The sequence below is a fragment of the Quercus suber genome, unplaced genomic scaffold (assembly GCF_002906115.3).
Source record: "Quercus suber isolate HL8 unplaced genomic scaffold, Cork oak 2.0 scaffold_728, whole genome shotgun sequence".
Lineage (NCBI taxonomy): Eukaryota > Viridiplantae > Streptophyta > Magnoliopsida > Fagales > Fagaceae > Quercus > Quercus suber.
In genome coordinates, this window is record NW_027070168.1 from 172,513 (window position 1) to 197,760 (window position 25,248).

At 32.6% G+C, this 25,248-nt stretch overlaps 2 protein-coding genes across 3 annotated transcripts; both read left to right on the forward strand.

Moving 5' to 3' along the window:
* The first annotated feature begins 16,427 nt into the window (after positions 1–16,427).
* On the forward strand, positions 16,428–20,268 carry LOC111988150 (putative pentatricopeptide repeat-containing protein At3g16890, mitochondrial). The gene is made up of 2 exons (XM_024019919.2): positions 16,428–18,874; positions 19,695–20,268. Exon 1 carries the CDS (start codon positions 16,607–16,609, stop codon positions 18,746–18,748), a length of 2,142 nt encoding a protein of 713 aa, XP_023875687.2. The 5' UTR covers positions 16,428–16,606; the 3' UTR covers positions 18,749–18,874; positions 19,695–20,268.
* A 2,222-nt stretch (positions 20,269–22,490) lies between these two features.
* On the forward strand, positions 22,491–23,641 carry LOC111988153 (uncharacterized). 2 transcript variants are annotated; one of them, XM_024019921.2, is made up of 4 exons: positions 22,491–22,760; positions 22,847–22,971; positions 23,062–23,287; positions 23,373–23,641. In XM_024019921.2, exons 1-4 carry the CDS (start codon positions 22,679–22,681, stop codon positions 23,492–23,494), a joined length of 555 nt encoding a protein of 184 aa, XP_023875689.2. In that variant the 5' UTR covers positions 22,491–22,678; the 3' UTR covers positions 23,495–23,641. The 2 variants fall into 2 exon arrangements, with proteins under 2 accessions (XP_023875689.2, XP_023875690.2); XM_024019922.2 differs by having other exon boundaries at positions 22,520–22,760; positions 22,847–22,926.
* Positions 23,642–25,248: the final 1,607 nt, after the last annotated feature.

The window sequence follows — 25,248 nt, forward strand, 5'->3', positions numbered from 1 at the left end:
GACATTAAGAGATTGAACACAATTAGTGTCTAACACTTTACTACTTTTTAACTTATAGCCCTCAACTCAAATTTGGAGATGTAGATTTGGTGCCTTTTCTTTTTAGAATTTTTAGTGTAATTTCATTCTTTGGATTGTACTTAATATCAAAACCGTGTTATTTACCATTTGTTTAGATTGTATCTAGAATTCAAGCCATGTAATTTCTTTTCAATTTGGATCAATGTATTAATCTTGATACAGTAATATTTGATTTTAAAAAAAATCATTATAAATAAATTAAGTGACGACTATACGCTAATACTTTACTTTAAGAGGATGAACATTGTTTGTAAATTCTCCACCCTAAGAGTCGCTACCAAGAGATCTAAAAAATCATAGTTCATTATATTAGTCACGATCCTCACAAACATGCTTTCACTATGTGAATAATATAAGTACACTAATATTTGTTAGCATCGTTTGTTTCAAGTGTGAAACATTTTACTACCCGTTCAATAAATTAAAAACAATACCATGAATAAAATTTTGTTATAAAAATTTAAAAAGGTTCATCATTTATTTTAAATTTCTTTAATCATCTACCATTTTTGTTTTAATTATAAATGTTGGGTTTTTAATTTTGTCCTTTTGCTATGTATATAACTATGATATAAGTGTTACGTATTATATAATTTGCTTTTACCATGTTACGTACTAAGCAATATGTCAAGAGTTTGAGTCTGAGAATCAACCACTATAAAATTGAGAGAACAAACCAATCACTTTTCCTAAACTCTATAAAAAAACAAGAATCTTATGTATTCAGTACAAATTTTTACAACATTTATTTAGAATAAAACTTAAGTACTAAAAGTTTTTTAAAAATTAACAGAAATTTCATTATTTATTTTAAATTATTCTAATAATTTATTATACTTATTAGTTTTAATAAAATTCTCGAAATTACATAATGTGCTCCAACCTTTCGCCAAGTTATTTAAAAATCCAGTTACTTTCTACTTTTTGTTCAATATCAATGTAGTGTTGAAATATATTTTTAGCTTACATATAATTTTTTTTATTTAACATGTGTATGACATGATATAATATTAGCATAACAAGTCTAAAGTCACAATAATTTTTACAAAATATTTTATAATTGTCGAGATGGTGACAAGTTATGAACAATAGATGACATGATATTAGTAATGGACTCAAACGAGAACTAATAATAATTTGTTGATTAAATTATTGTAAAAATATTGTGTTTATAGTTGTGGGGGGAAAAAGCCCAAAGCTACTTAATGGGCCCGGAACCCCCTGTTAAGGACTATTGTATTTCCGAGGATCAATAGGTGGTTGGGGCAGCCCATCTAAAGCAGGAAGCCCAGAAGCAGAGGGGGAGTGTAGTCCGAAGAGGTCACCATTGGTCCGAAGACGTCTTGCTCCTCGGCTACGACAAGCCTTGATCAAACGAACGTGTGGAAGGTCCGACTAATCTTCCTAACAATCCCAACGGTAATGATAGGTCCTGGGTGGATTCGGAAATGATCAGAACTAAAAAATATCTAAAGGAAAAGCTGCTACCACCGCATTTAATGCTCAGCAACAGCTTTTCTGGCCGCATTTATGTGAAGAAGACCCCTGAACAGTGCAACATCAGCTACCGCCGCTCACAAAGAACTAAAGTAGACACATGACGTGACATGCACTTGAGTAGATGCGCGGATGAAGAACAGGTGGACGATAGAGATGATAGGAAGAGATGCTATATAAAGAAGAAGGGTCCCTGATAATGGGGGACCAGAAAAGAAAAAGAAAAAGAGAGAAAAAAGCTCTACTGTAGCTCTGAATATTGTAATCACTGTTCATTCAATAAAACACCTCTTCGGACATTCATTCATGGAGTTATTTGAGTTTTAGTTCATGTTATCATCATTGCACGTAATCTAGCCAACTGTTCTGTGCTTCATAACCAGCTCAGCTCTTTCTCCCACTCTCTACAAATTCATTGTTCTGGGTTCGTTGGACCTTTAACCCATATTCTTTGGGCTTGGGCTACAAAAACTGACCCTACAATAGTATTAGTGTAAACTATTACCGATACTATTAGCAGTGGACTCAAACGAGAACTAATAATAATTTGTTGATTAAATTATTGTGAAAATATTGTGTCTATAAGATTAGTGTATTACTATTACTGATAGTAATCCGAAATTTTAACAAATTGCACTTAACCCAATAATTTGCAAAATAAATTTTCACTTTCTTTCTAATCAAATCAATGAAATCATATCATATTATATTCGAAATGCCACATCCATGATCCAACTAACTAAATACAATAAAGTCATTAAATTGATAGAACCAAAAACCCATCCCAAAGTTTTGATAAATTAGTTGAAAGGCAGAACCTGACTTGCTAGTCAAATCTTTTCAATAATGCAGAAAACAACCCCGATATCTCCATCATTTGTAAAGCTAAAGAATGGCATCAAAGATGGCAAATAAAATATTTTTTGTGTGCGGACCACTGTGTGAGAGTGAAGGAGATATTCCTATTTCCTACTTGTGATGGAGATTCCATATGTTGTTAATTTTGGCAAAGAAATATGAGCCTCACGAATTGTATTTTGAATCTTTGATGCGAACAGATACAATAACAAATATGCAGATAAATCAAGCTACCCTAAGCCTAACATATCTCAATTATATAATTGGGAAATTAATTCCTTACATCCTCCACTAAGAATCAAAAAATCGACAGATAGGTCTCGAACGTGCTCGCCTTCAACTGTCGGTATATAATATATATTCTGTCCTCTAGCTAGGCAAATGCAATATTTAGCTTTCACTCTGCTGAACTTAGGCTTCTTATTTCTCAAAAAACGAAAAAAAGAAAAAGAACTTAGGCTTCTTCATAAATTTTTAACAGCCTAATGTGCTAGCCAAAAGTAATATGAGAATAAAAAAGAACATTTTTATTGTCAAAACTAAACACGCGTGACAAATTTATGTAGCACTTAATATAAAATATGGAAGGAGGGGCTGTTAATGCAAACAACCCCAAACTATATGGGAGTAGTTTGCAATATTTAGCTTTCACTTTGCTGACCCTAGGCTTCTTCATAAATTTTTAACATCCTAATGTGCTAGCCGAAAGTCATATGAGAATAAAAGAAAATCTTTATTGGTAAAACTAAATGCGTGTGGCAAAACTTATGTGGCACTTAATGAAAAATATTAACGAAGGAACGTCTGATTAGGAGAGTAGTTTGTAATTTAGCCACATATGAATACCTATACGCACTTTAAGATGCCATTCCGAATAAATTTTTGGATCTGACTTGAGGTTTGCTTAGTTGGGCTGGGCTTGGTAGTTGTGCATAAACTGTATGAATGGTTGCCAAGGGCCATTCTTATACTTTGGGCCTTTAGTGGTGGACTTTGGGTTTCTCAGTAAGCAAGGGACCCATATGGGGTATTGAGTATTGACGACATTTCTCTATTTATATTTTATTATTTCTTTTTACTGTGTTGCCAAAATCTTCTTAATTAGAGCAATACTGAACTCACTCGAGAACACCGATTTGGCTCAAGAACAAAATTTGGGAATATATTACAATGAGAGTAGAAAATAAGTCATAGAAAGATTCTTAAAATTTGATCGCATTAAAGAAAATGCAGTTAAGTTAAATGACTTAAATCAACTTGAAGATGTAACCAAATTGAATTACTTGGAATTGGATTACGTTTATGAACTACAAATGAAAAGCTCACCATTCAAATATAAAATAAAATAATTTTTTTTTTAAATGTTATCAAAAGAATTCCATGACACTTATTATTGTTTTTATGAAATTCACCAAGGGTCAACTTCCAATAAAAATATATTTTGTGATGACCATGGTCGTGCTATAGAAAATTATTAAGATTAAAAATAAATAAAAAACCAATTTAATAAAAACAAAGTTTTTTTTTTTTTTTTTTTAGAATGATAATAAAAACAAAGTTTAATCCCCTACGTCCAAGTTCAAGACGAAGCCTAAGCTCAAGCCCTTTTTGATGAATTTTAGTGATTAAGGGGGGTGTTTGGATTTCATGTTTCCATAACTCATAACTCTGTTTTCATCGCCCATAACTCAAAAATAGTGGGACCCATGACTGAGAGGCTTGTTTGGATTTTGTTTCTAGCTATTGTTTCCATTACTCAATTCTCTAATTTTTTAGTGATGAGTTATGGAAATTGAAAATACATTTTAGGTGTTTTCAGTTTCCATAATTCTGTTTTCAATGGCATTTTTGTAATTAAAACTACATAGTGGATCCTAGAGTCAGAGTCAGTCACAACTTTTGACCCCTTTTTTTTTTCTTCACTGAGTTCGGTGTCTTCATCTTCTTTTTTTTCTTTTTCCTTTCACACTAGGTGGCTTCTTTTTCTTATTTATTTTCTTTTTCCTTTCACGCTACGTCTTGGTCTTCTTCATTAAGGTTTTTTTTTTTTTTTTTCCACTGGGCTTAATGAGTTTGGGTACTAGGGGTTAAAGGGGAAAAAAAAAAAAGTAAAAGCTGCACCAAGTTATAGGTATGGGACCCACAAATAGTTGAAAATTTTGAGTGATGACAAGTTGAGTGATGGTGTCAAACAGACTTCGTGTAGGGAGTTGGGGTATTTTAAGTGATGAGCGATGAGTGATGAAAATTGAGTGAGGAATGATGAGTGATGAAAAAAAAAAATCCAAACAGGGCCTAAGAGTTTGGTCCAGCCGCACTCATCACAAATTCACAATAAATGTCAATTTTTTTCCTTCTTTGCAACCTCAATTTCTTTAACCTCAATACAATCATGTGGTTGAATTCAATTGGGGAATTTAAAGTTAGCACCTAAGAAATTGTACTTAAGTTTTGCTCTTTAAAAAATGTTAATATTTTTATTTTTTTAGTCATAAGGATTAAGGATCTTCTCCATTTCGTCTATATAATATATTTTACAAATCTAAAGGTGTATAAATTGTTATATTATTAAAAATTTTAAATAATGTGGTAATATGTATACTGTTACATTCAAGAAATAAATTCTAAACTGTGAAATGAAATGAAATTTTAGATGATGTAGCAATCTAACCGTTGTTATAGTTTACAAATGCACTCCAATAGATTGCCAAGTACTGCTAGAGTGCATCTGATATGGTAATGGAAAAACTAAACTGTAATATACAATTTTAATGAAGTGTTTCGTTATCAAAACTTTGTTATTATTTCAAGAGTTTTTTTATTAAATTTATGGTAAATTCCATTAACATACTCTGAGATTTGGGTTAATGCCACCAACTAGGTCCATGACATTTCAAAACTGACTAATTTGGTTCCTAATGTCAACTTGATCCCTAAACATTGTTACCCTTCATTATTCTCTTTCTATTCTCTGTGACTCTCTCCTCTTTCGTCCATAAAGCAACCAAAGAACATTCTCATCTTCTCAAAACACAACCAAAGTTAACCAATGACAAAAGACTATAAGCCTCTGAAATCATTCTCTCTTCAATCGTCCCCCTCTCTCTCTAAACTCAGACCTGCCATAACCTCCATCATAATCAACTAACAATCCAATTTTACCCCTGTCAAAACCCAAAACAACAAAACTCAAATCCAAAAAATCATAGCATCCTACTATCACATCGAAACCCACAACCACCCCATTGCAAATCTACTCCATATTGAAACCAACTATCACCACCACTGGTCGCAAAACCCAACCAAAACCACAGCAACAAAACCCAAATCCTCCAACAAAACCCAAATCCAGAAAACCTATAGCAAACTACAACCCCCCTTGTAAGTCCACCACATATTGGAACCCACCACCACCACCACCACCAAAAACCATTGTCGGCTACAAAACCCAAATAAAAAATAAAACTCAAAAACCCATAACAAACCCACCACACATTGAAGCCCACCACCAACAATCCAAAACCATGACCCACAACCAACTCAAACCACTAACCCATGCGCCACTATCGTTGCCTAAGAGAAGAAAAAGAGACAATGAAAGGGTGAGCAAATAGGCTTGAGAGAGAGAGAGAGAGAGAGAGAGAGAGAGAGAGAGAGAGAGAGAGAGAGATGAGTAATGAAGGCTAACAATGTTAGGGATTAAGCTGTCTTTAGGAATCAAATTAGTCAATTTTGAAATGTCTTGGGCCTGTTTGGTATTAGCCTAAACCTCAAGGCATATTAGAGGAATTTACCCTTAAATTTATAATGTTTGTAGGTACACATAAAATACGAAACCATATGCAACAAAAGAAAATGAATGACTTGATGTTTTTCATGTATAACTCAAAAAAAAAAAAAAAAAAAAAAAAAAAAAAAAAAAAAAAAGACAAAAATGCAAAATTGATCCTCTAACTTTTACTTTTTTTCATTTCAGTTTTCTAACTTTCAATTTTGTCAATTTTATCCTCTAACTTTCAATTTTTGTCAATGCAAGACTCTGTTACAACTCAATTAGTGGCTGCCGTTAGAACTCTTGAAACGACGCTGTTTTACAATTTTTTTTTATTTGGAATTAAAAGAAAATAAGAAAAATCTAAAGAAGAAGAAGAAGAAAACATTCCCTTCCCCTGAAATCAAAACAAAGACTTGAAGAATACCCAAATGTTTTCACGTATTTAAGATTCACACTTTGAAGGAAATTAGGGAGAATCTGGGTTTGGAGGATCTGAACATCATCAGTTTTGTTTGTGGGTGAGAAACTCATGGTTTTTGGATATTTAGGGTTGAAACTTTGATGAGATTGATATGTGTGTTTTTGAAGTGGGTTTTTAGGGGGAGATGGATATATAAGGTGTATAGTCAAAAAGATTGTACATGAAAAATAAGGATCTGAGAGCTCTGAGAGAGAGTTGGATGAGTTTAGAAGAGGTTGATACAACTACAACAACGACCCACTGTACAGAAAAGATAAACAGTCGAGTAGATCACCAAAATCAAAATCCGCACAGACCCTTCATTTTCAATGCATAAAAAAGTAAAGCAACATTTGTAAGTATCAAAATCTAAATAATCTCTACAACCAAACTGCATCATTGCTTTGCAGGGGAAGGGGAACAATGACATCGTTCCCCTTAAATGTTTTCTTTCTTTTTTTTTTTCTTTTTTTTTTTTTCAAATTTTTCTTATTTTCTTTTAATTTCAATTTTTTTTAAAAAAAAAAAATGCAAAACGGCATCGTTTTAGGAATTCTAACGGCAACCACTAATTAAGTTGTAACGGAGTCCTGCATTGAACAGAATTGAAAGTTAAAGGACTAAATTGACAAAACCAAAAGTTAGAGAACTAAAATGAAAAAAATGTAAAAGTTAGAGGGTCAGTTTTGCATTTTTGCCACAAATTAAAAAAAAATCATTAACTCAAACCACAAATATTTCTTGGGATGACATCTTTTTACATGATGAGTGCATAGTTGAAGAAGAGAGTGTAGTTGTTCCACTTTCACAACATGAGTGGCCACTTGTCTTTGATATATGCTCAAGAAAATGAAAATTATAAGTGAGTTTCAAAGTAGAAATTTATATTGTTATGATTCCAATGAACCTTAAAATGCATGAAGAGATTTTGATGATTTTCCTATGGATAATTTGGATGCCAGTAATGATGTAGATGAGAATGTTATTTATGATAATCAAATACGGACCCAGAATTTCAAGTTAGAGGGGGCTAGTGTATAAAGAAAAAACAAAACTCCAAAAGGCATCCATATAGTATTAACAAATTATAAATACACAAAATCATTATTTCTTAATATATTAAGATGCAATCATTTACTAACAAGGAAATAATAATAATAATAATTGTAGGGACTCAATTTGGATTGACCCTGAGTACGAATGGGTTTTCAGCCCAACAAGCCCAAACAATAAATTTATAGAGAGTGGGTTAAAGGTTTAGGCGCTGGCCGTCGTTCATCAAGCATCAACTCTTATTTATAAAAAGATACTTAGAGTTTCTTTACAACTAGGAGGATGCTCCTCGGCCCATGGCCGAGGAGGCCTTTTGCTTCTCTTTTTCCCCCCCCTCTCTTTTTTACTTTACTTGCTTTCCTTATATAGTTTTCATCTTCCTATCTCCTTATTCCATCTGTTGATCATTCATTTGCCTCTCTTCTGGCCGTCCGTCCCATCAGAGGCCTTATCACTACTCGAGTGGTTCACTCTGATCAACGTTGCCCTGCTAAGGGGTTATATCCCCATTAATGCGGCCGAGGGGGTTAGGTGAATGCATTAAATGCGAGGGTGACAGCTTACTTTGGGCCTGGTCTTTCCCGAAAATCACCCTTGTCAGGCCGAGGATGAGGAGGTTCTCGACGTGGATTGGGAAAAGAGGCTTTCCCCAATTTAGCCTTGAATAGTCAGTGTTCCTCGGCATGGGCCTTGGGCCTGCTACCCGATGGGCCGAGGCTATCAGGCCCACGGGCCCCACAATAATAATGTTTTTTTTTTTTTTTTTAATACTAGGCTGGTTAGAATTTTTTTTATTTATTTTAAATTTAGAGTATTCATAGTAATAGTGTTAAAAAATTTATCTTTTAACACCTCAAAAAGTTACTTTATTTATTTTACTATCTCACTTTACAATATACCAAACATAAAAAGTTTTATTTTTTTACCACTTCATTTGAAATAATATACACAACTCATTAAAATAATAAAAGAAAAAAGAGAATTTGAGTTTTTAAATTGAAAGTAGAGAGATAATCAACTTGCTACAATCAACTAGTATTTACACCAATTTACTGTAGTTGCAAAAAATGTAGTTTTAGCTTCTCCAATAACAAATGGTTCTTTGGTGGTAAAATAGTTTTTTTTTTTTTTGCAAAAATATAATCACCATTGTGAATGTTTTTATTATTTTTGTTAAGTTTTTTAGTTGGATAATTGCTAGTTATGCTAATAATATATTATTTTTTAATATATTAAGATGCAATCATCTACTAACAAAAAGAAAAATAATTGTGGGGGGAGAGGCCCAATCTAACGTAGTGGGCCTAGGGCCCCATTTGAGGACTACTGTGATTCTGAAGAGAAGGAAGTGGTAAGGGCAAGGTCCATTTGGAAGAAAGATACCCGGAAAAGAAAGATGGGTACAATCCGAAGAGGTCGCCATCCGTCCGAAGAGATTTTATTCCTCGGACGCGAATAGTATTGATCAATCGAACGTGTAGAAGGTCCGAATGATCTTCCGAGCATTCCTACTGATCAAGATAAGTTTTGAATATATCTGGAGACGATAAGAATGAGAAAATATCTAAAGGAAAAGCTGCTACCACAGTATTAAATGCACTGCAACAACTTTTCTGGCCGCATTTATGTAGAGAAGACTCCTGAACAGGGTAACTTCATCTACCACCACTCACAAAAATTTGGAGAAGATACATGACATGACAGGCACTCAAGTAGGAACCTAGATAAAGAACAAGTGGACGATGGAGATGAGGGGGGAGGATGTTATATAAAGAAGAATGACTCCTAAAAGAGAGGGAGGTCGATTTGTAACCTTAAGAACTGTAACCTGTATTCAATTTATCAGAAGTCTCTTCAGATTCAAACTCGCTTAGTCTTTACATATACTTTTATGCTGTTTTATACTTACATGCCATAATCAATTATTGTTAGCTCCATAATTAATCTAGCTCTATCACCCACGCTCTACAAATTTTATTGTTTTTGGACTTGGGCTACAAATCCTGACCCTACAATAATAATAATGTTTTTTTTTTTTTTTAATACTAGGCTGGCTAGATTTTTTTTTTTTTTTTTTTTTTTTTTTGTAGTTCAGCCATTGTTCTCCCTCAAAAAAAAAAAAAAAATCAGCAATTGTGCAAGTTAACTCTAATTGTTATATATATATATATATATATAAGTATATTCTTTATCTCAAGAGATAAAGCAACCTACTAGAGAAAAAATTTTGGTCTGCTTTTACATATTTCATAATTTATTTAGTTAGTTTGTAGCATTTACATTATAGAATAATAAGTACTACTTATGTGTGTATTGCTCATACAAAATAATCTATGCTTTTGATAGTTTTGTGTTGAAGTTGGAAAAGCAGGTGCGTATTAGTTCCCATTTTATGAAGTGCTGGACCTAGATTTCGTTTGTTATCCATTTATGCTTTTGACAATATTTGATTGATGAAAATTGTGGTTATTTAATTTTTCTATATTATTGTTTTAGCTCTTACAAAATTATCAAATAGTCATAATACAATTGTGGGATAACTTATGTCCCTTAATAGGGTTCTTCTTTTTATTTTCGGCTATCTGTTACCTTAATTTCCCATTTATTTTTTTTCAATTTATTGAGTGAAGTTTTCTTCGATTGTTGTATTGGTTAGATTTTATTTTTGTTTGGCAGATTTTTGTTAGGTTTGCACTTTTTTTGTTTGCCTTTATGTTTTGTTGATTACTGTTGAGTGTAAATTTATTGATGATTTCTCTCAAAGTGAAATTATGGTTTCACTGGAATTATTTACTGCATTTTTTTAATAGAAAAAAATAGATAGATAATAAAGATTTTGTTAAATACTGTTTTGCCGCATGGTTTAAGGTTTGGCTACCTTTTTCCCTAATCTCCCATTTATTTTTTCAATTTCTTGAGTTCTGTTTTGTTCGATTGTTATATTGATTAAATTTTTGTTAGGTTTGTGCTTTTTTTGGTCAGCCCCTAAAGTTTGAATTGATTTATGCTTTTGTGCAGATCTATGTTTGTTGAATCATTGTCAAAAGAAAAGAAAAAAAATGTTGATTACTGAGAGTACAGTTATTTATAATTTTTTTAAGTAAAATTATTGGATTTTTTATGTTAATTACCGAGTTTTTGTAGATTGAACCGCATTTTCTCTGATTGCCTTTGTTATTTTTCTTCTTGATATTTAATTTTATTATTGTTTCTCTATTGATATATGTCTCTATTGATATATATATTTTCATCGTTTTGCATCTTTGGCTTAATTTATGTGGTATCATTCTATTTTATAGATTAGTCCTTAAAATTGTTGGAAATTTGGAATTGCCTTAATTTTTTTTTTTTACCCTTTTTCCAGCAACCTTATAGAAGGTTGGAATTCTCCTCAAATTTTTGTTCACTATACTTTGTAATCAATTTGACTTATTTGTGTTTGTGAGGTTTTTACTCAATTTCAAGCCAGTTTTGTATATTTAGTTTGTGGTCTCTAGCATAGTGTTTCATGTACTATAATTGTTGATTTTTATAGTTCACATAATTTTTCATATGTGCGTGTACCCACCCCCTGGTGTTAGTTCTTGAGTTTTTACTGAGAATTTTGCTTTGCAACCCAATGAAGAGATAAAAAGAAGGCAGTGGGCTGATTTTCTATAGATGAGTAATGGAATTCTCAAGGATGTGCTTTAGCAATACAACATTTTGAATCAAAAGAAGGGGTCACATATTAGGTTTTACTTGCTCATTTATTATATTTGTCATTTGCTCTGTGAAGTTTGACTAATTAATTCTTGCAATATTTAAAATACCTTGAACTACTCAAATGTATTTTTTGATTGAGATCCATGGAGGAGTGTACCAATTGTAGGTTTCACAATGGTAACTTTTTGTAATACAGTTTCTAGAATTTCGAAGGCCACTATTTTATGAGCTTATGATTTACAAATACTATAATGAAATGCAAGAATAACCTACTAGGGAGAGAAAAAGAAACACAATCATGCCTTTCTTTTCCTTTTTTTGAAGAGATGAATGGTGACAGTCTTAAGTTTGGAAGACACTATATATATTTTTTCCACAGTGTTACCAATTGTGTTAACCTTAATAGAAGCTTAAATTAGAGATATGCACATGTTTTGATCCTAGCCACTTTGAGATGTACATATATATTCTTCATTATCTTCTTGATTTGTAGCTAATAGTTCTGCTATAACTTTTAAAATTATGCTTTATTCTTGATTTGGTGTACTTTACTTTCTATTGCATTCATCTCTTAAGTTGTATTGTAACTATTGTAATTTGATATTGTAAATAGATGCTGTTACAGTAAGTATTATTAGCAAACAAAAAAAAAAAAAAAACCTTTTTATTTTCCTTGCAAAATGAATTGTTATGATTATTGATTCCTCATTCTCCATTATTGTACCATAGGGTCATTGGTTATGGTGATACCCAAGTAGTTGTCATAGAAATCTTCCCAATAGGCTGTTTACCAATCTATCTTACAACACAATACACTAACAATTCTTCTGCTTATGACAAAATTTGGCGAGTCTCTTTCTATCTCTAATAGAATGCATAAAAAATAGAACATGATATGAAGGAGATTTAGTCATGGATTTTGTAATTTTTCAAGGTACAAGATTTGATGGTGCAACTGTGTAAAACTTGTTGTGTGTTGGAGGTGAATATTTCAATGACTCCAATAGATTCCAATACACCAACCACATCTGGTAACACCGTTATATTAAATAAAGAGTTAGAATCGAATTATCAATAGTATTATTTTCTCTTTTGGGAGTTTTATGCTAAACTCATTGATTTAATTATATTAAGATTTTATTCCAAAAGTTTTGGTAGCCATAGTTGCCCCTTTTTTCAATCCTCAACTAAAAAAAGTCTTTACTCATTTCATTGGTTAAACACATAATTTCTGAAGTTCTTAGTTGCTACTTGCTGGACTTTTTGGTTTTCAAATTCTGTGGTGAATGTGAGAGCATGTTTGTTTTTGGTAGGGATTTCATCTGATGTAGCAGCAACGGCTGCAATAAAGATGGGAAATGGTCTTAGTGATAGAAAAGTCATTGTTTTGCTATAATTGCCTTCTTCAAATTAATATAGAATCTCTATATCATGTTATTATATTATGATAATCAGTTTAGGATATTTTAATTGAAGTTTCACTTCAAATTCCCTTTGAATATGCTTATGATGACTCTCTTTGTACTCTTACTGATGGTAACATTAATTTTCGGACGGTATATGAGATTCCAACAGGAAGGTTATAAGATATAGCCAGAGATTTGAGTTTTGCATTTGCTAGAGACTTTGCTTTGAGTTTGCTGGCAAGAAAAAGGGAAGGGGTAGCCATGGTTCATGGGGTTTTGGATGGTTCACTGATTACATTGTTCAGTTCCAAAGCCAAAGGAGTTGATGGATTTAGCAATTTTTGGAGAAGATTAATATGAACTAATTGTATTTGATTGATGATAGTATAGACTTCATTATTATTCCTGTCTCTTTTTCATCATGCGGTTTAGTGGCTTGATGAAAGTACAAATTTTTAAAAATCATGAATCTAAATATTTATGAGGATTGAAAAAATTAACTTAGGGAAAACAGTTTCTTTCCGATTACTTTAAGTTTTACATTTAGTTTCCTTTAAAAAGGTCCAATAGCATCACTTAAATAATAAAATGCAATATATATTTTTTATTATTTTATCTAATTCTATCCTCCTTGTGATAAACCCAAAAAGACAAAAAAGAAATTGACCAATAGTGTATATATATACTGCTAAGTTTTGTTAATAAAATTTCTGGTTAATAATATAAATTTAGACTTAACTAAGTCTTTTAAACAAGAATAAACTCATGATTTATAATATATCCATTCTCGTGCGATAGCACGGGTTACGTGCTAGTGTCTTTAATATATGCTCAAGAAAATGAAAATTATAAGTGGGTTTCAAAGTAGAAATTTATATTGTTGTGATTCCAATGAACCTTAAAATGCATGAAGAGATTTTGATGATTTTCCTATGGATAATTTGGATGCCAGTAATGATGTAGATGAGAATGTTATTTATGATAATCAAATACGGACCTAGAATTTCAAGTTAGAGGGGGCTAGTGTATAAAGAAAAAACAAAACTCCAAAAGGCATCCATATAGTATTAACAAATTATAAATACACAAAATCATTATTTCTTAATATATTAAGATGCAATCATTTACTAACAAGGAAATAATAATAATAATAATAATGTTTTTTTTTTTTTAATACTTGGCTGGTTAGAATTTTATTTATTTATTTTAAATTTAGAGTATTCATAGTAATAGTGTTAAAAAATTTATCTTTTAACACCTCAAAAAGTTACTTTATTTATTTTACTATCTCACTTTACAATATACCAAACATAAAAAGTTTTATTTTTTTACCACTTCATTTGAAATAATATACACAACTCATTAAAATAATAAAAGAAAAAAGAGAATTTGAGTTTTTAAATTGAAAGTAGAGAGATAATCAACTTGCTACAGTCAACTAGTATTTACACCAATTTACTGTAGTTGCAAAAAATGTAGTTTTAGCTTCTCCAATAACAAATGGTTCTTTGGTGGTAAAATAGTTTTTTTTTTTTTTGCAAAAATATAATCACCATTGTGAATGTTTTTATTATTTTTGTTAAGTTTTTTAGTTGGATAATTGCTAATTATGCTAATAATATATTATTTTTTTAATATATTAAGATGCAATCATCTACTAACAAAAAAAAATAATAATTGTGGGGGGAGAGGCCCAATCTAACGTAGTGGGCCTAGGGCCTCATTTGAGGACTACTGTGATTCTGAAGAGAATGAAGTGGTAAGGGCAAGGTCCATTTGGAAGAAAGATACCCGGAAAAGAAAGATGGGTACAATCCGAAGAGGTCGCCATCCGTCCGAAGAGATTCTATTCCTCGGACGTGAATAGTATTGATCAATCGAACGTGTAGAAGGTCCGAATGATCTTCCGAGCATTCCTACTGATCAAGATAAGTTTTGAATATATCTGGAGACAATAAGAATGAGAAAATATCTAAAGGAAAAGCTGCTACCACAGTATTAAATGCACTGCAACAACTTTTCTGGCCACATTTATGTAGAGAAGACCCCTGAACAGGGTAACCTCATCTACCACCACTCACAAAAAGCTGGAGAAGATACATGACATGACAGACACTCAAGTAGGAACCTAGATAAAGAACAAGTGGACGATGGAGATGAGGGGGGAGGATGTTATATAAAGAAGAATGACTCCTAAAAGAGAGGGAGGTCGATTTGTAACCTTAAGAACTGTAACCTGTATTCAATTTATCAGAAGTCTCTTCAGATTCAAACTCGCTTAGTCTTTACATATACTTTTATGTTGTTTTATACTTACATGCCATAATCAATTATTGTTAGCTCCATAATTAATCTAGCTCTATCACCCACGCTCTACAAATTTTATTATTTTTGGACTTGGGCTACAAATCCTGACCCTACAATAATAATAATGTTTTTTTTTTTTTTTAATACTAGGCTGGCTAGATTTTTTTTTTTTTTTTTTTTTTTTTTTTTTTTTAAGTTAGAGTATTCATAGTAATAGTGTTAAAAAATTTATCTTTTAACAACTCAAAAAGTTATTTTATTTATTTTACTATCTTACTTTACAATATACCCAACATAAAAGTTCTATTTTTTTACCACTTCATTTAAAATAATATATACAACTCATTAAAATAAAAAAGAAAATAGAGAATTTGAGTTTTTAAATTGAAAGTAGAGAGATAATCAACTTGTTACAGTCAACTGGTATTTATACCAATTTACTATAGTTGCAAAAAATGTAGTTTTAGCTTCTCCAATAACAAATGGTTCCTTGGTGGTAAAATAGTTTTTTTTTCTTTTTTTGCTAAAATATAATCACCATTGTGAATGTTTTATTTATTTTGTTAAGTTTTTTAGTTGGATAATTGCTAGTTATGCTAGGCTAATTAGTATAAAAAAAATAATATACTATATATATAAAAGTATATAAAAAAAAAAAAATTGGACTAGGGGGCTTAGGCCCCCTTGACCCTCACTTGGATCCGTCCCTAATGATGATGAACATGAACCCCTTTTGAAGAAAGAAAACATTCAAAAAAAAAAAAGTGGTTTTGATGATTGAGTATGCTTGTGTTTTTATTTGTTAACAACCAACTTATCATTTTGGAAAATTGTTGGAAGCATTGTTATTCACTTTATGTTGTTGATTTGGGACATTAGTATATTTGTGTGTTAGAATTTAAAAGTTAAAAGTTAAAACTTTGAATTTGTTCATATATTTGTAATTTGATGTAATGTTTATTAAAACAAAATAAAAAACTTAGTAATTATTGTCTTTTATAAATCAAAATTATTTTTTTTTCAAAGATTTTTTAACATATATTATTAATTAAGGCTAACAATATTTTTCATATATTATATTTTCTTAATTCTTGATTATATATATTGTGTTTTTGAAATAACTTATTTCACTTTTTGCTGAATTTTTTTTTGCTAAATATGTTTTAAAATATAGTTGTAAAAAAATAAAAAATAAAAAGCTAATTTATAAGCTAGTTCAAATACACATAATATATATATATATATATAAAATTTTCTTAGTAGAAAGTAGAATCTTACACTGTTCCATCGCATTTTAGGGTCTGGTTTGGTTTTGGTTCTAGTCTAGGCTAGTCTAGCAAATGCAAATATCTTCACTCTCTAAGCCGAGAATTTGTATCCTGAAGACCCGGTTCAGTGATACGTGACCGGTCCGAGCTTGATAAACAAACTGGCTTGCATTTTCTCCTCGCTTTGGCGAAGGACATGAGAGTCCAGTCTTCCTTAGCTTCCAGGGCTTCACCTGCAATCAGAAACCTACCCGAAGAAGCTTGGAATAAACACAAACTTCAGAGGGATTCTCCATCAAAGGTTAAATCCAAGGAACTCACTAACTTTGAAGCTCCTTCAAGAGGTAACCCTTCTCCACTAAACTCTCAGTTCAGAAACCCCAACTTAGTTTCCATTTCAAAGACTCCCATTTCAGCTCATAAACGCAAATTGAGTATTAAACCAATTGATCACCAATACATTTCTCAAGTTCTTTCGAGAAAAGACTGGTTTTTGTTGCTAAACCACGAGGTCAAGGTGGGGAGGATCGTTTTGAATCCTCAGTTTGTGGTGAGTCTCTTGCAAAACCAAGAAAACCCATTACACCCTTTGAAATTTTATATCTGGGTTTCGAATATCGACCCCTCATTTGCAAAGAATCATGCTGTTCGGGGTGTTTTAGCTAAGACCCTTTATCGGAATGGTCCGGTTGTTTTGTCTGTTGAATTGCTTCAGGATATTAGGAATTCTGGTTTCCGGGTTTCGGAAGACCTGCTTGTTATATTGATTGGTAGTTGGGGGAGATTGGGATTGGCGAAATATTGTGCTGAAGTTTTTGGCCAAATTTCGTTTTTGGGTCTTAGTCCAACCACAAGGTTGTATAATGCTGTGATAGATGCGTTGGTGAAATCCAATTCACTTGACTTGGCGTATTTGAAATTCCAACAGATGACGGCTGATAATTGCAACCCGGATAGGTTCACATATAATATTCTAATTCACGGGGTTTGCAAGATTGGTGTTGTGGATGAGGCGCTTCGTTTAGTTAAACAGATGGAAGTCTTAGGATATTCACCGAATGTGTTTACGTATACCATATTGATTGATGGGTTCTGTAATGCAAAAAGGGTTGATGAAGCTTTCAGGCTTATAGACATGATGAAGGAGAGGAATGTGAGTCCAAGTGATGCTACTATTAGATCATTGGTTCATGGGGTGTTTCGCTGTGTAGCTCCTAATAAAGCTTTTGAGTTGTTATCAAGATTTGTCAAGAGGGAGCTTGTCTTGTCCAAGTTAGCTTATGATACTATACTGTATTGCCTCTCAAATAAATCTATGGCAAGAGAGGCTGCCATGTTTTTAAGAAGTTGTGGGGCAAAAGGTTATTTGCCTGACAGTTCATTGTTTAATATCACAATGGCTTGTCTGATAAAGGGTTTAGATTTGAATGAGACATGTGAGATATTTAGAAGTTTCATAGAGCGAGGTGTGAAGCCGGGGTTTGATACTTATCTTGCACTAATTGAAGCTACGTACAAGGCTGGAAGAAGTGACGAGGGGAATTGTTTTTTGGATCAAATGGTCAAGAATGGACTTGTATCCAATGTCTTTTGTTATAATATGGTTATCAATTGCTTTTGTAAAGAAAATAAGATGGAGAGGGCATCTGAGACTTTCAGAGACATGCAGCACAGGGGAATTGCTCCTAACATTGTCACTTTCAATACCCTTATTAGTGGGTATTGCAGGGATGGAGACATGAGTAAGGCCCGTGAACTTATGATGATGCTTTTAGAACATGGATACAAACCTGATATCTTCACATTTAATTCAATAATAGATGGCCTTTGTCGAGTACACCAGATTGGGGATGCTTTTGCTTGTTTCACTGAAATGGTTGAGTGGGGTGTCACTCCAAATGCTGTCACATATAATATACTGATCCGCTCTTTATGTATCATTGGGGATGTCACCAGATCAATTAAACTTTTAAGAAAGATGCAAGCCAATGGAATAGACCCAGACACTTTCACGGTCAATGCTCTTATTCAAAGTTTTTGCAGGCTAAATAAGCTTGAGAAAGCTGAGAAGCTTTTTAATTCCATGATGACAACGGGTTTAAATCCTGATAACTATACATACAGTACTATGATCAAGGCATTTTGCGAATGTGGGAGAGTGGATGAAGCTAAGGAAATGTTCCACTCCATGGAAGCGAATGGTTGTCTTCCTGATTCTTATACATGTAACTTAATGTTGGAAACTCTGGTTCGGCTGGCCCACTTTGAAGAAGCTCGAAATTTGGTAAAGATGTTTAGTGAAATGGGAATCTCTTTGAAATCCAATCCTAACTTGTAGGACAGGGTTGTTATGGTTCATTAGTCCATGTTGCTTTGTTGAGATGTGGCTGTGATGGCATATGCATCTATAAAGCATTGGGCTGCTGTCGGGCTTATTGTATTGGTGGAATTAAGTGCAGAGAAGGTACACAGCAAGACGCTCAATTTTTGCCTCTTCAAATTCTTTCATATTTCTTTTATGATGGGTTGCACTTGTCTCCAGTAAGATATGAATGTTGAGTGGTTGAATGATGTCTTTAAGCAAATTTGTGTTCATGTATTGAACTTTAAGTTCCATTATTCTGGCATTCTTTCTGTGCTGTTATTATTATCAATAATTTTTTTACCTTAAATTAAATTGTGATATCCTTTTTTTCTTTTTTCTCTTCTTCTTCTGGTGTATGTGGGAGTGGGGGGGATACCATGTTCTGATTTGGGTGATGCTCTTACCTTTCTGATAGTAAGGGGGGTTAAGGGATGGTGAATCAGTTTGACTTACGTGTTTTATCTGTTATTCATGCATTGACATTAGCGGGCTGTCAAATTTAAAAAGTAAAGAAAAAAAGGAATCACTGGAGGTATTAAAAGTATTTGCTCAATGAACAAATAGTCACTTTCATTACGCTGGGGCTAAAATTGGAATTGTGTCTGTCTTCTTGGTTATCCTGATGCTATTATTTGTTCAAAAAGCCGTCTGTTTGTGTTTTACTCAATTGAAATAGAGCGATATTTTTGACTAGCACTCCTTCCATGCAGATAGGATGTTGGCATACTATTCACAATTCAATGTGGCTGTATGTTTGCCTAATTAAACCTGTTTTATCAAGATTTGTTGGAATTTGGTTGTCAGCTGTATTTGGATCACAATCCGGTTTCTATATTGATTTTGTGTTTCTGCTTAGCGTCAGATCAATAAAAATAATCCAAGGAATGTATTAACTGAGTCTCCTGTTTCTCTTATGCAGCTTAAATCTGGTTGTTTTGGGGTTGGCTGAAACAATTGTAAATTGTTTCCCAGTCTGGTGACATTGGATCAGAGGAGGAAACAGGTGGCCAGAAGATTACCTTTGGACATCAGTGTGTGCCTCTCTCCCAATTTATCTGCTCATGTCTGATGCTTGTGACTATCAAAAGAAAGAGCTCAAAATGGACAGTACTCTTTGGGGTAGTGAGAGACATGTTACCCTATTTGGCCCCATATAGAAGCAGAAAAATGAAGTAGTTTTGATAAAATCTATGGCAGGCAATTGGAGTAGTGCTTTGTCAAGTGAATTTCAGGTGCTCAGACGACTGGCCAAAATGCAACCTAATTCATTGAGTTTCACATGCAGTTGGGATTATCCCTTCTTTCTAACAGCATTTTGAAACATGTTTGCTTGATTATTTGTAAATTTATCTTAGGAATTAATGGAAGCACAAATTTCATATGTTCACAAATCACAGTTGCATCTATAATTTTTGCATTGGTGCCACTTATCATGTCTATCAATGCCGCCCTTTTCAAATCTACACTTATCATTCTCCTAGTTTCTATACTTACTCATTGCAAGCTTCTGGATTTGTGCCAATGCATATTCTCTTCTGTTTTTGGTTCTAACTTTAATGGCTGATGGCGATAATCAAGTGAGGGTGGTGATGAAAGTATGCCATACACCGATGCAGAAAATTGTTTCGGACATATGTGGCTAAATGACCTAAAAAGTGTTCTTGCTACGTGAACATTGGTAACTGAATGCTCTCTATTGCTTAAGCTGTAGTGTCATTAGACAGGGTGTTGTGGAAAAATGAGGAAGTTTTTTTATTAGCCACCCTGTTTCAAGCCATGAGTCAATGACACTTGGTCCTATAGAATTCTTGAAAATAATGCTGGTAACATGATTCACAATGCCTTGTTACTTATTTACAGCAACTTGTCACTTTTTGATACCATTATAGTCACGTCATTTCTTGATACCATTATAATCATGGTTGTCAAAATCACAATTTAGATCGTAAGATCTCACGATTTTACGATTCTACCTTAGTAAAACGTTTAGGATTGCACTAAGATCGTGTAGGATCGTAAGATCGTATGGGATCCTACTGATCCTAGAAAAAAATATAAATTTTTGGTTTTTTTATTTTATTTTCTATGAGATAAATTTTTTGTTTTAATGAAGCTTTAAGGGTTTTTTTTTTTATTTTTTTTTTTTTTTTTCTTCATGTTGTGATGGTATGACTTTTTATTTTACTTTTATAACATTATGTTAACCTAAGCAAATGTTTTCTAATTTCTAGTTCACTTGTAATCAAAATGATAGAATGCTTCTTCATTTCTAAATGAAGAATTTGATGTTGGTTTTGCTGCCTTTTAAGCTATAATATTGTTAAATTTGTTTGATCAATATACTAATTTGTGTTCAAATATTGCTAAAATATTTTTTTTTATATATAATTTTATCAGTTATGCTTGTACAGCTATATTTGTATATTGACTGATTGAATTTTTTAAGCATGCTCTTTAATTGATGCTGGGTGGTATAACTTGAATAGTTGATTGTGAAATTATATCTTGATTATGTCTTTTGCAGTTCTAGTATATAAATATATAATGTCTACATTAATGATGAAATGGATGATGATGATTAGGAATTTAGGATGGTGGTTATAAGAACCTTAGAATGAGAATAATTAAATGTTCACTTCACCTTAATATTCATTTTGCTTTTGGATTTCATATTATAGTTAGCTAGTTTCCATTTGCTAACTTATTTTGGATTTCAAACTTGGAACTTAGAACTTGGAAAATATTTTCCATATGTTTTGATAAATATTTTGGTATTTGATTGCTAATTAAACATTTATTGAACTTTTTAGATACATTGAGTCAAAACTTAAATATATTTGTTTCATTAGTATAGATTTAGCGATGTATAACATGCAAATTATGTCATATGATGCAAATCATAGTTTTTTTATGGATGAATTTATAATTTACATGTACAAAGTCATTATCAATGTGTTTTTTGCTTTAAATCTGAAAATATGTAGGATCTTAAGATTCACGATTCGATCCTACAATTTACGATCCTATCTACTTTCAACGATCCTACTATTATATAAGATTCCGATTTTGACAACCTAGATTATAATGCTTCTGTAGAGCTGTGCACACTATTTATTAGGCCGTGAACAAAATTCTAACTCTAACACTAATGGAAAGTTGGTTTCACTTGTTGAGGAAACTTGAAACTAGAGAACTCTTTAGGTTTGATTTTTGACACTCAAGAGAAAGTTCTAGGTAAGTAACAGTTGGTGACTTGCATTCCAACTGTTCTCTCCCACGTAGTCGTCTCCCTTACTGGCGTACTCCCTAGTTTACTCAAAATGAAGAAAAAACACCAAGTTGTTCTCTTTTTCAATGCAGTTCGCCATGCTTCCGTTACCATTGCCTTTTTCCTTTCAAAAAGAGCTCCTTTAATTTTTATTTGTAAAAGGTGACAATATCGAAGTACATTACTAATATTTTGGTTGTACCTGTTTGTGGGCCAAGCTAAATCGTCCACAAAGTATTAAAAATTAGGTGGGTCATTCTAGAAATTTACTTGGCATAGTAGTTTACAAACTAAACATAACTTAAGGTTGGTAACACTGCATTAGTATATAATAGTTGATCCACACATCCCTATAATTTATCCTCCAACATTGCCCTTTTCCTTTCAAAAAGGGCTCCTTTAATTTTTATTTGTACAAGGTGACAATATCAAAGTACATTACTAATATTTTGGTTGTACCTGTTTGTGGGCCAAGCTAAATCGTCCACAAAGTATTAAAAATTAGGTGGCATAGTAGTTTACAAACTAAACAAAACTTAAGGTTGGTACGTAACACTGCATTGGTATATAATAGTTGATCCACACATCCTTATAATTTATCCTCCAACGTCTCAAATTGCCTATAAGCTACTGTCATGGCAATCTCAATAGTGACCGTGAGACTCTGGCTATTCGCTGTGGCTCTTACCTATGTTTCTGTTCTTTACGGCGACTTAGGTATGCAACAAAGAAACATAGATTTCTCAACCTATATATAGTTTTCAGTTAAGATGATAATGAGCTTTTGCACCTATTCATGACAGGGAAGGCAGATGAAGTACCTCAAGGTTATGATCCGGCTCAAATTGTTGCCAAAGCATTGCTATGTTTCAATGATAAATATGTACGCAAAACTTTCATTTATATGCACACGCTATTACTCATCATGGTACAAAAATTGTGACACATATTTATAGGAAATTTCTCACTTGTTATTTTGGTATTGTTTTGTTTGATTCCATTTGGACAAAAATCTCAGGTTTACAGTAGTTGTGAAGAATCTCTAAGACTCAGTGAGAGCGGAAAACTTAAAGTGCCACCTCAAAAGATCGATGAATACTGCAATGGACCGTGCCTGACTGAAACAAACCTAGTGCTAAACTGCATTGAAAACATTTTTCTTAATTTTAAGTTTTACAATAAGGCCACAATACAGGATGTTAGAGATACAGTTAAGGCAGCATGTGGCAATGGCCCAGAAAGAGGTAGCCTGTAAATGAAGACATTGTTTTTCTTTTGGTTATTGTCAAAACTCCAACGTTGTAATCTGCCTTTGGATTAATTTTGCAGGTAATTTTGATGTAACCGAGCACATTAAAGCTGAAACAAGCAATGCACACAAGGCCGTGAATCAAATTCTATATGGGCTTGGATTGATGATCGTGGGCATGGTTTATTGCTTTAAGAAGTGAACTATAATATGAATCACTTCACGGGCTATGTTTTCTGGCTTTGATATGTCATATATGTAATAGTTAATACTATGTCGGTGTAATGCACGAAGTAACTAAAAATCATATACAAATTTCTAATAAAAAGTTTCAGTAATCCTTTCTTAATTTTTTTTATAAAAAATGTTTCAGTATTCTAGTTGAAAGTGGATGATTAAAAAAAAAAAAAAAAGAAGAAAACTCCAACGTTGTAATCTGCCTTTGGATTAATTTTGCAGGTAATTTTGATGTAACCGAGCACATTAAAGCTGAAACAAGCAATGCACACAAGGCCGTGAATCAAATTCTATATGGGCTTGGATTGATGATCGTGGGCATGGTTTATTGCTTTAAGAAGTGAACTATAATATGAATCACTTCACGGGCTATGTTTTCTGGCTTTGATATGTCATATATGTAATAGTTAATACTATGTCGGTGTAATGCACGAAGTAACTAAAAATCATATACAAATTTCTAATAAAAAGTTTCAGTAATCCTTTCTTAATTTTTTTTATAAAAAATGTTTCAGTATTCTAGTTGAAAGTGGATGATTAAAAAAAAAAAAAAAAGAAGTTATTTCAAGTTAGTCTGCAAAGAGCATAACTATAATATTGAGTCACAAAATGATTTTTTTTTTTCTTTCTTTTAATGAATAAGAATATATTAAGAAGAAAAGAGAGGGTCACAATCCATCTCTAATTTATGAAATAAGAACTCAAAAAGGAAGAGAGAAGAAGAAGATGGGCTCATCCCAATTACAAGAGACCGCCCAACGATTGAAATTGAAGTCGTAAAATGAAATTATGTTGTACAATTTGTAATGTTTATATTGAGGGGGTCTGATCTTTATATGGGCCTCTAGTTGACCATGATTCCTGTGATTTTCTTCTCCTCCTTCCTTAATGGTTGGAATAATATATGGTCTTGACTGTTGGTGGAAATTTTGGGATACGTTCCTATTATATTTATATTCATAGGTGATTATGGGTTAGTGGTGAGCTTATCGTACTCCTCTTTTTAGTTCTGTGAATTAAGCTTTCCATGCGCAGTGTTTGAAGTGAGAGTGGCGACCATCTATATAAGAATATAAGATGGACAACACTTTAACGACGATCATAATGAAGACAGTCAACCTTAGATATTATTCATCAAACTTGATTGGGTCTCTTTTCTTGTTTCTCCTTTTCAAGAATATGATTTAAGGACCTTAATCTTACTATTTATAGAGTCATGTTAGGGACACAACAAAAGTTCACAACATTTCTAAATTAGTATTTAAAAAAAAATTAATAGTCCAAATTATGATGAGCCCATATGTGAGATGGTAGGCTATTTTAGAAGTATTGTGAAATTATTGTGATCTATCTTTGTGCCCCTTTTTATTGACTTATGTAGGGACTCAGTTTGGATGAATGGGTTTTCAGCCCAACAAGCCCAAACAATAAATTTATAGAGAGTGGGTTAAAGGTTTAGGCGCTGGCCGTCGTTCATCAAGCATCAACTCTCATTTATAAAAAGATACTTAGAGTTTCTCTACAACTGGGAGGATGCTCCTCGGCCATGGGCCGAGGAGGCCTTTTGCTTCTCTTTTTCCCCCTCCTCTTTTACTTTACTTGCTTTCCTTATATAGTCTTCATCTTCCTATCTCCTTATTCCATCTGTTGATCATTCATTTGCCTCTCTTCTGGCCGTCCGTCCCATCAGAGGCCTTATCAGTACTCGAGTGGTTCACT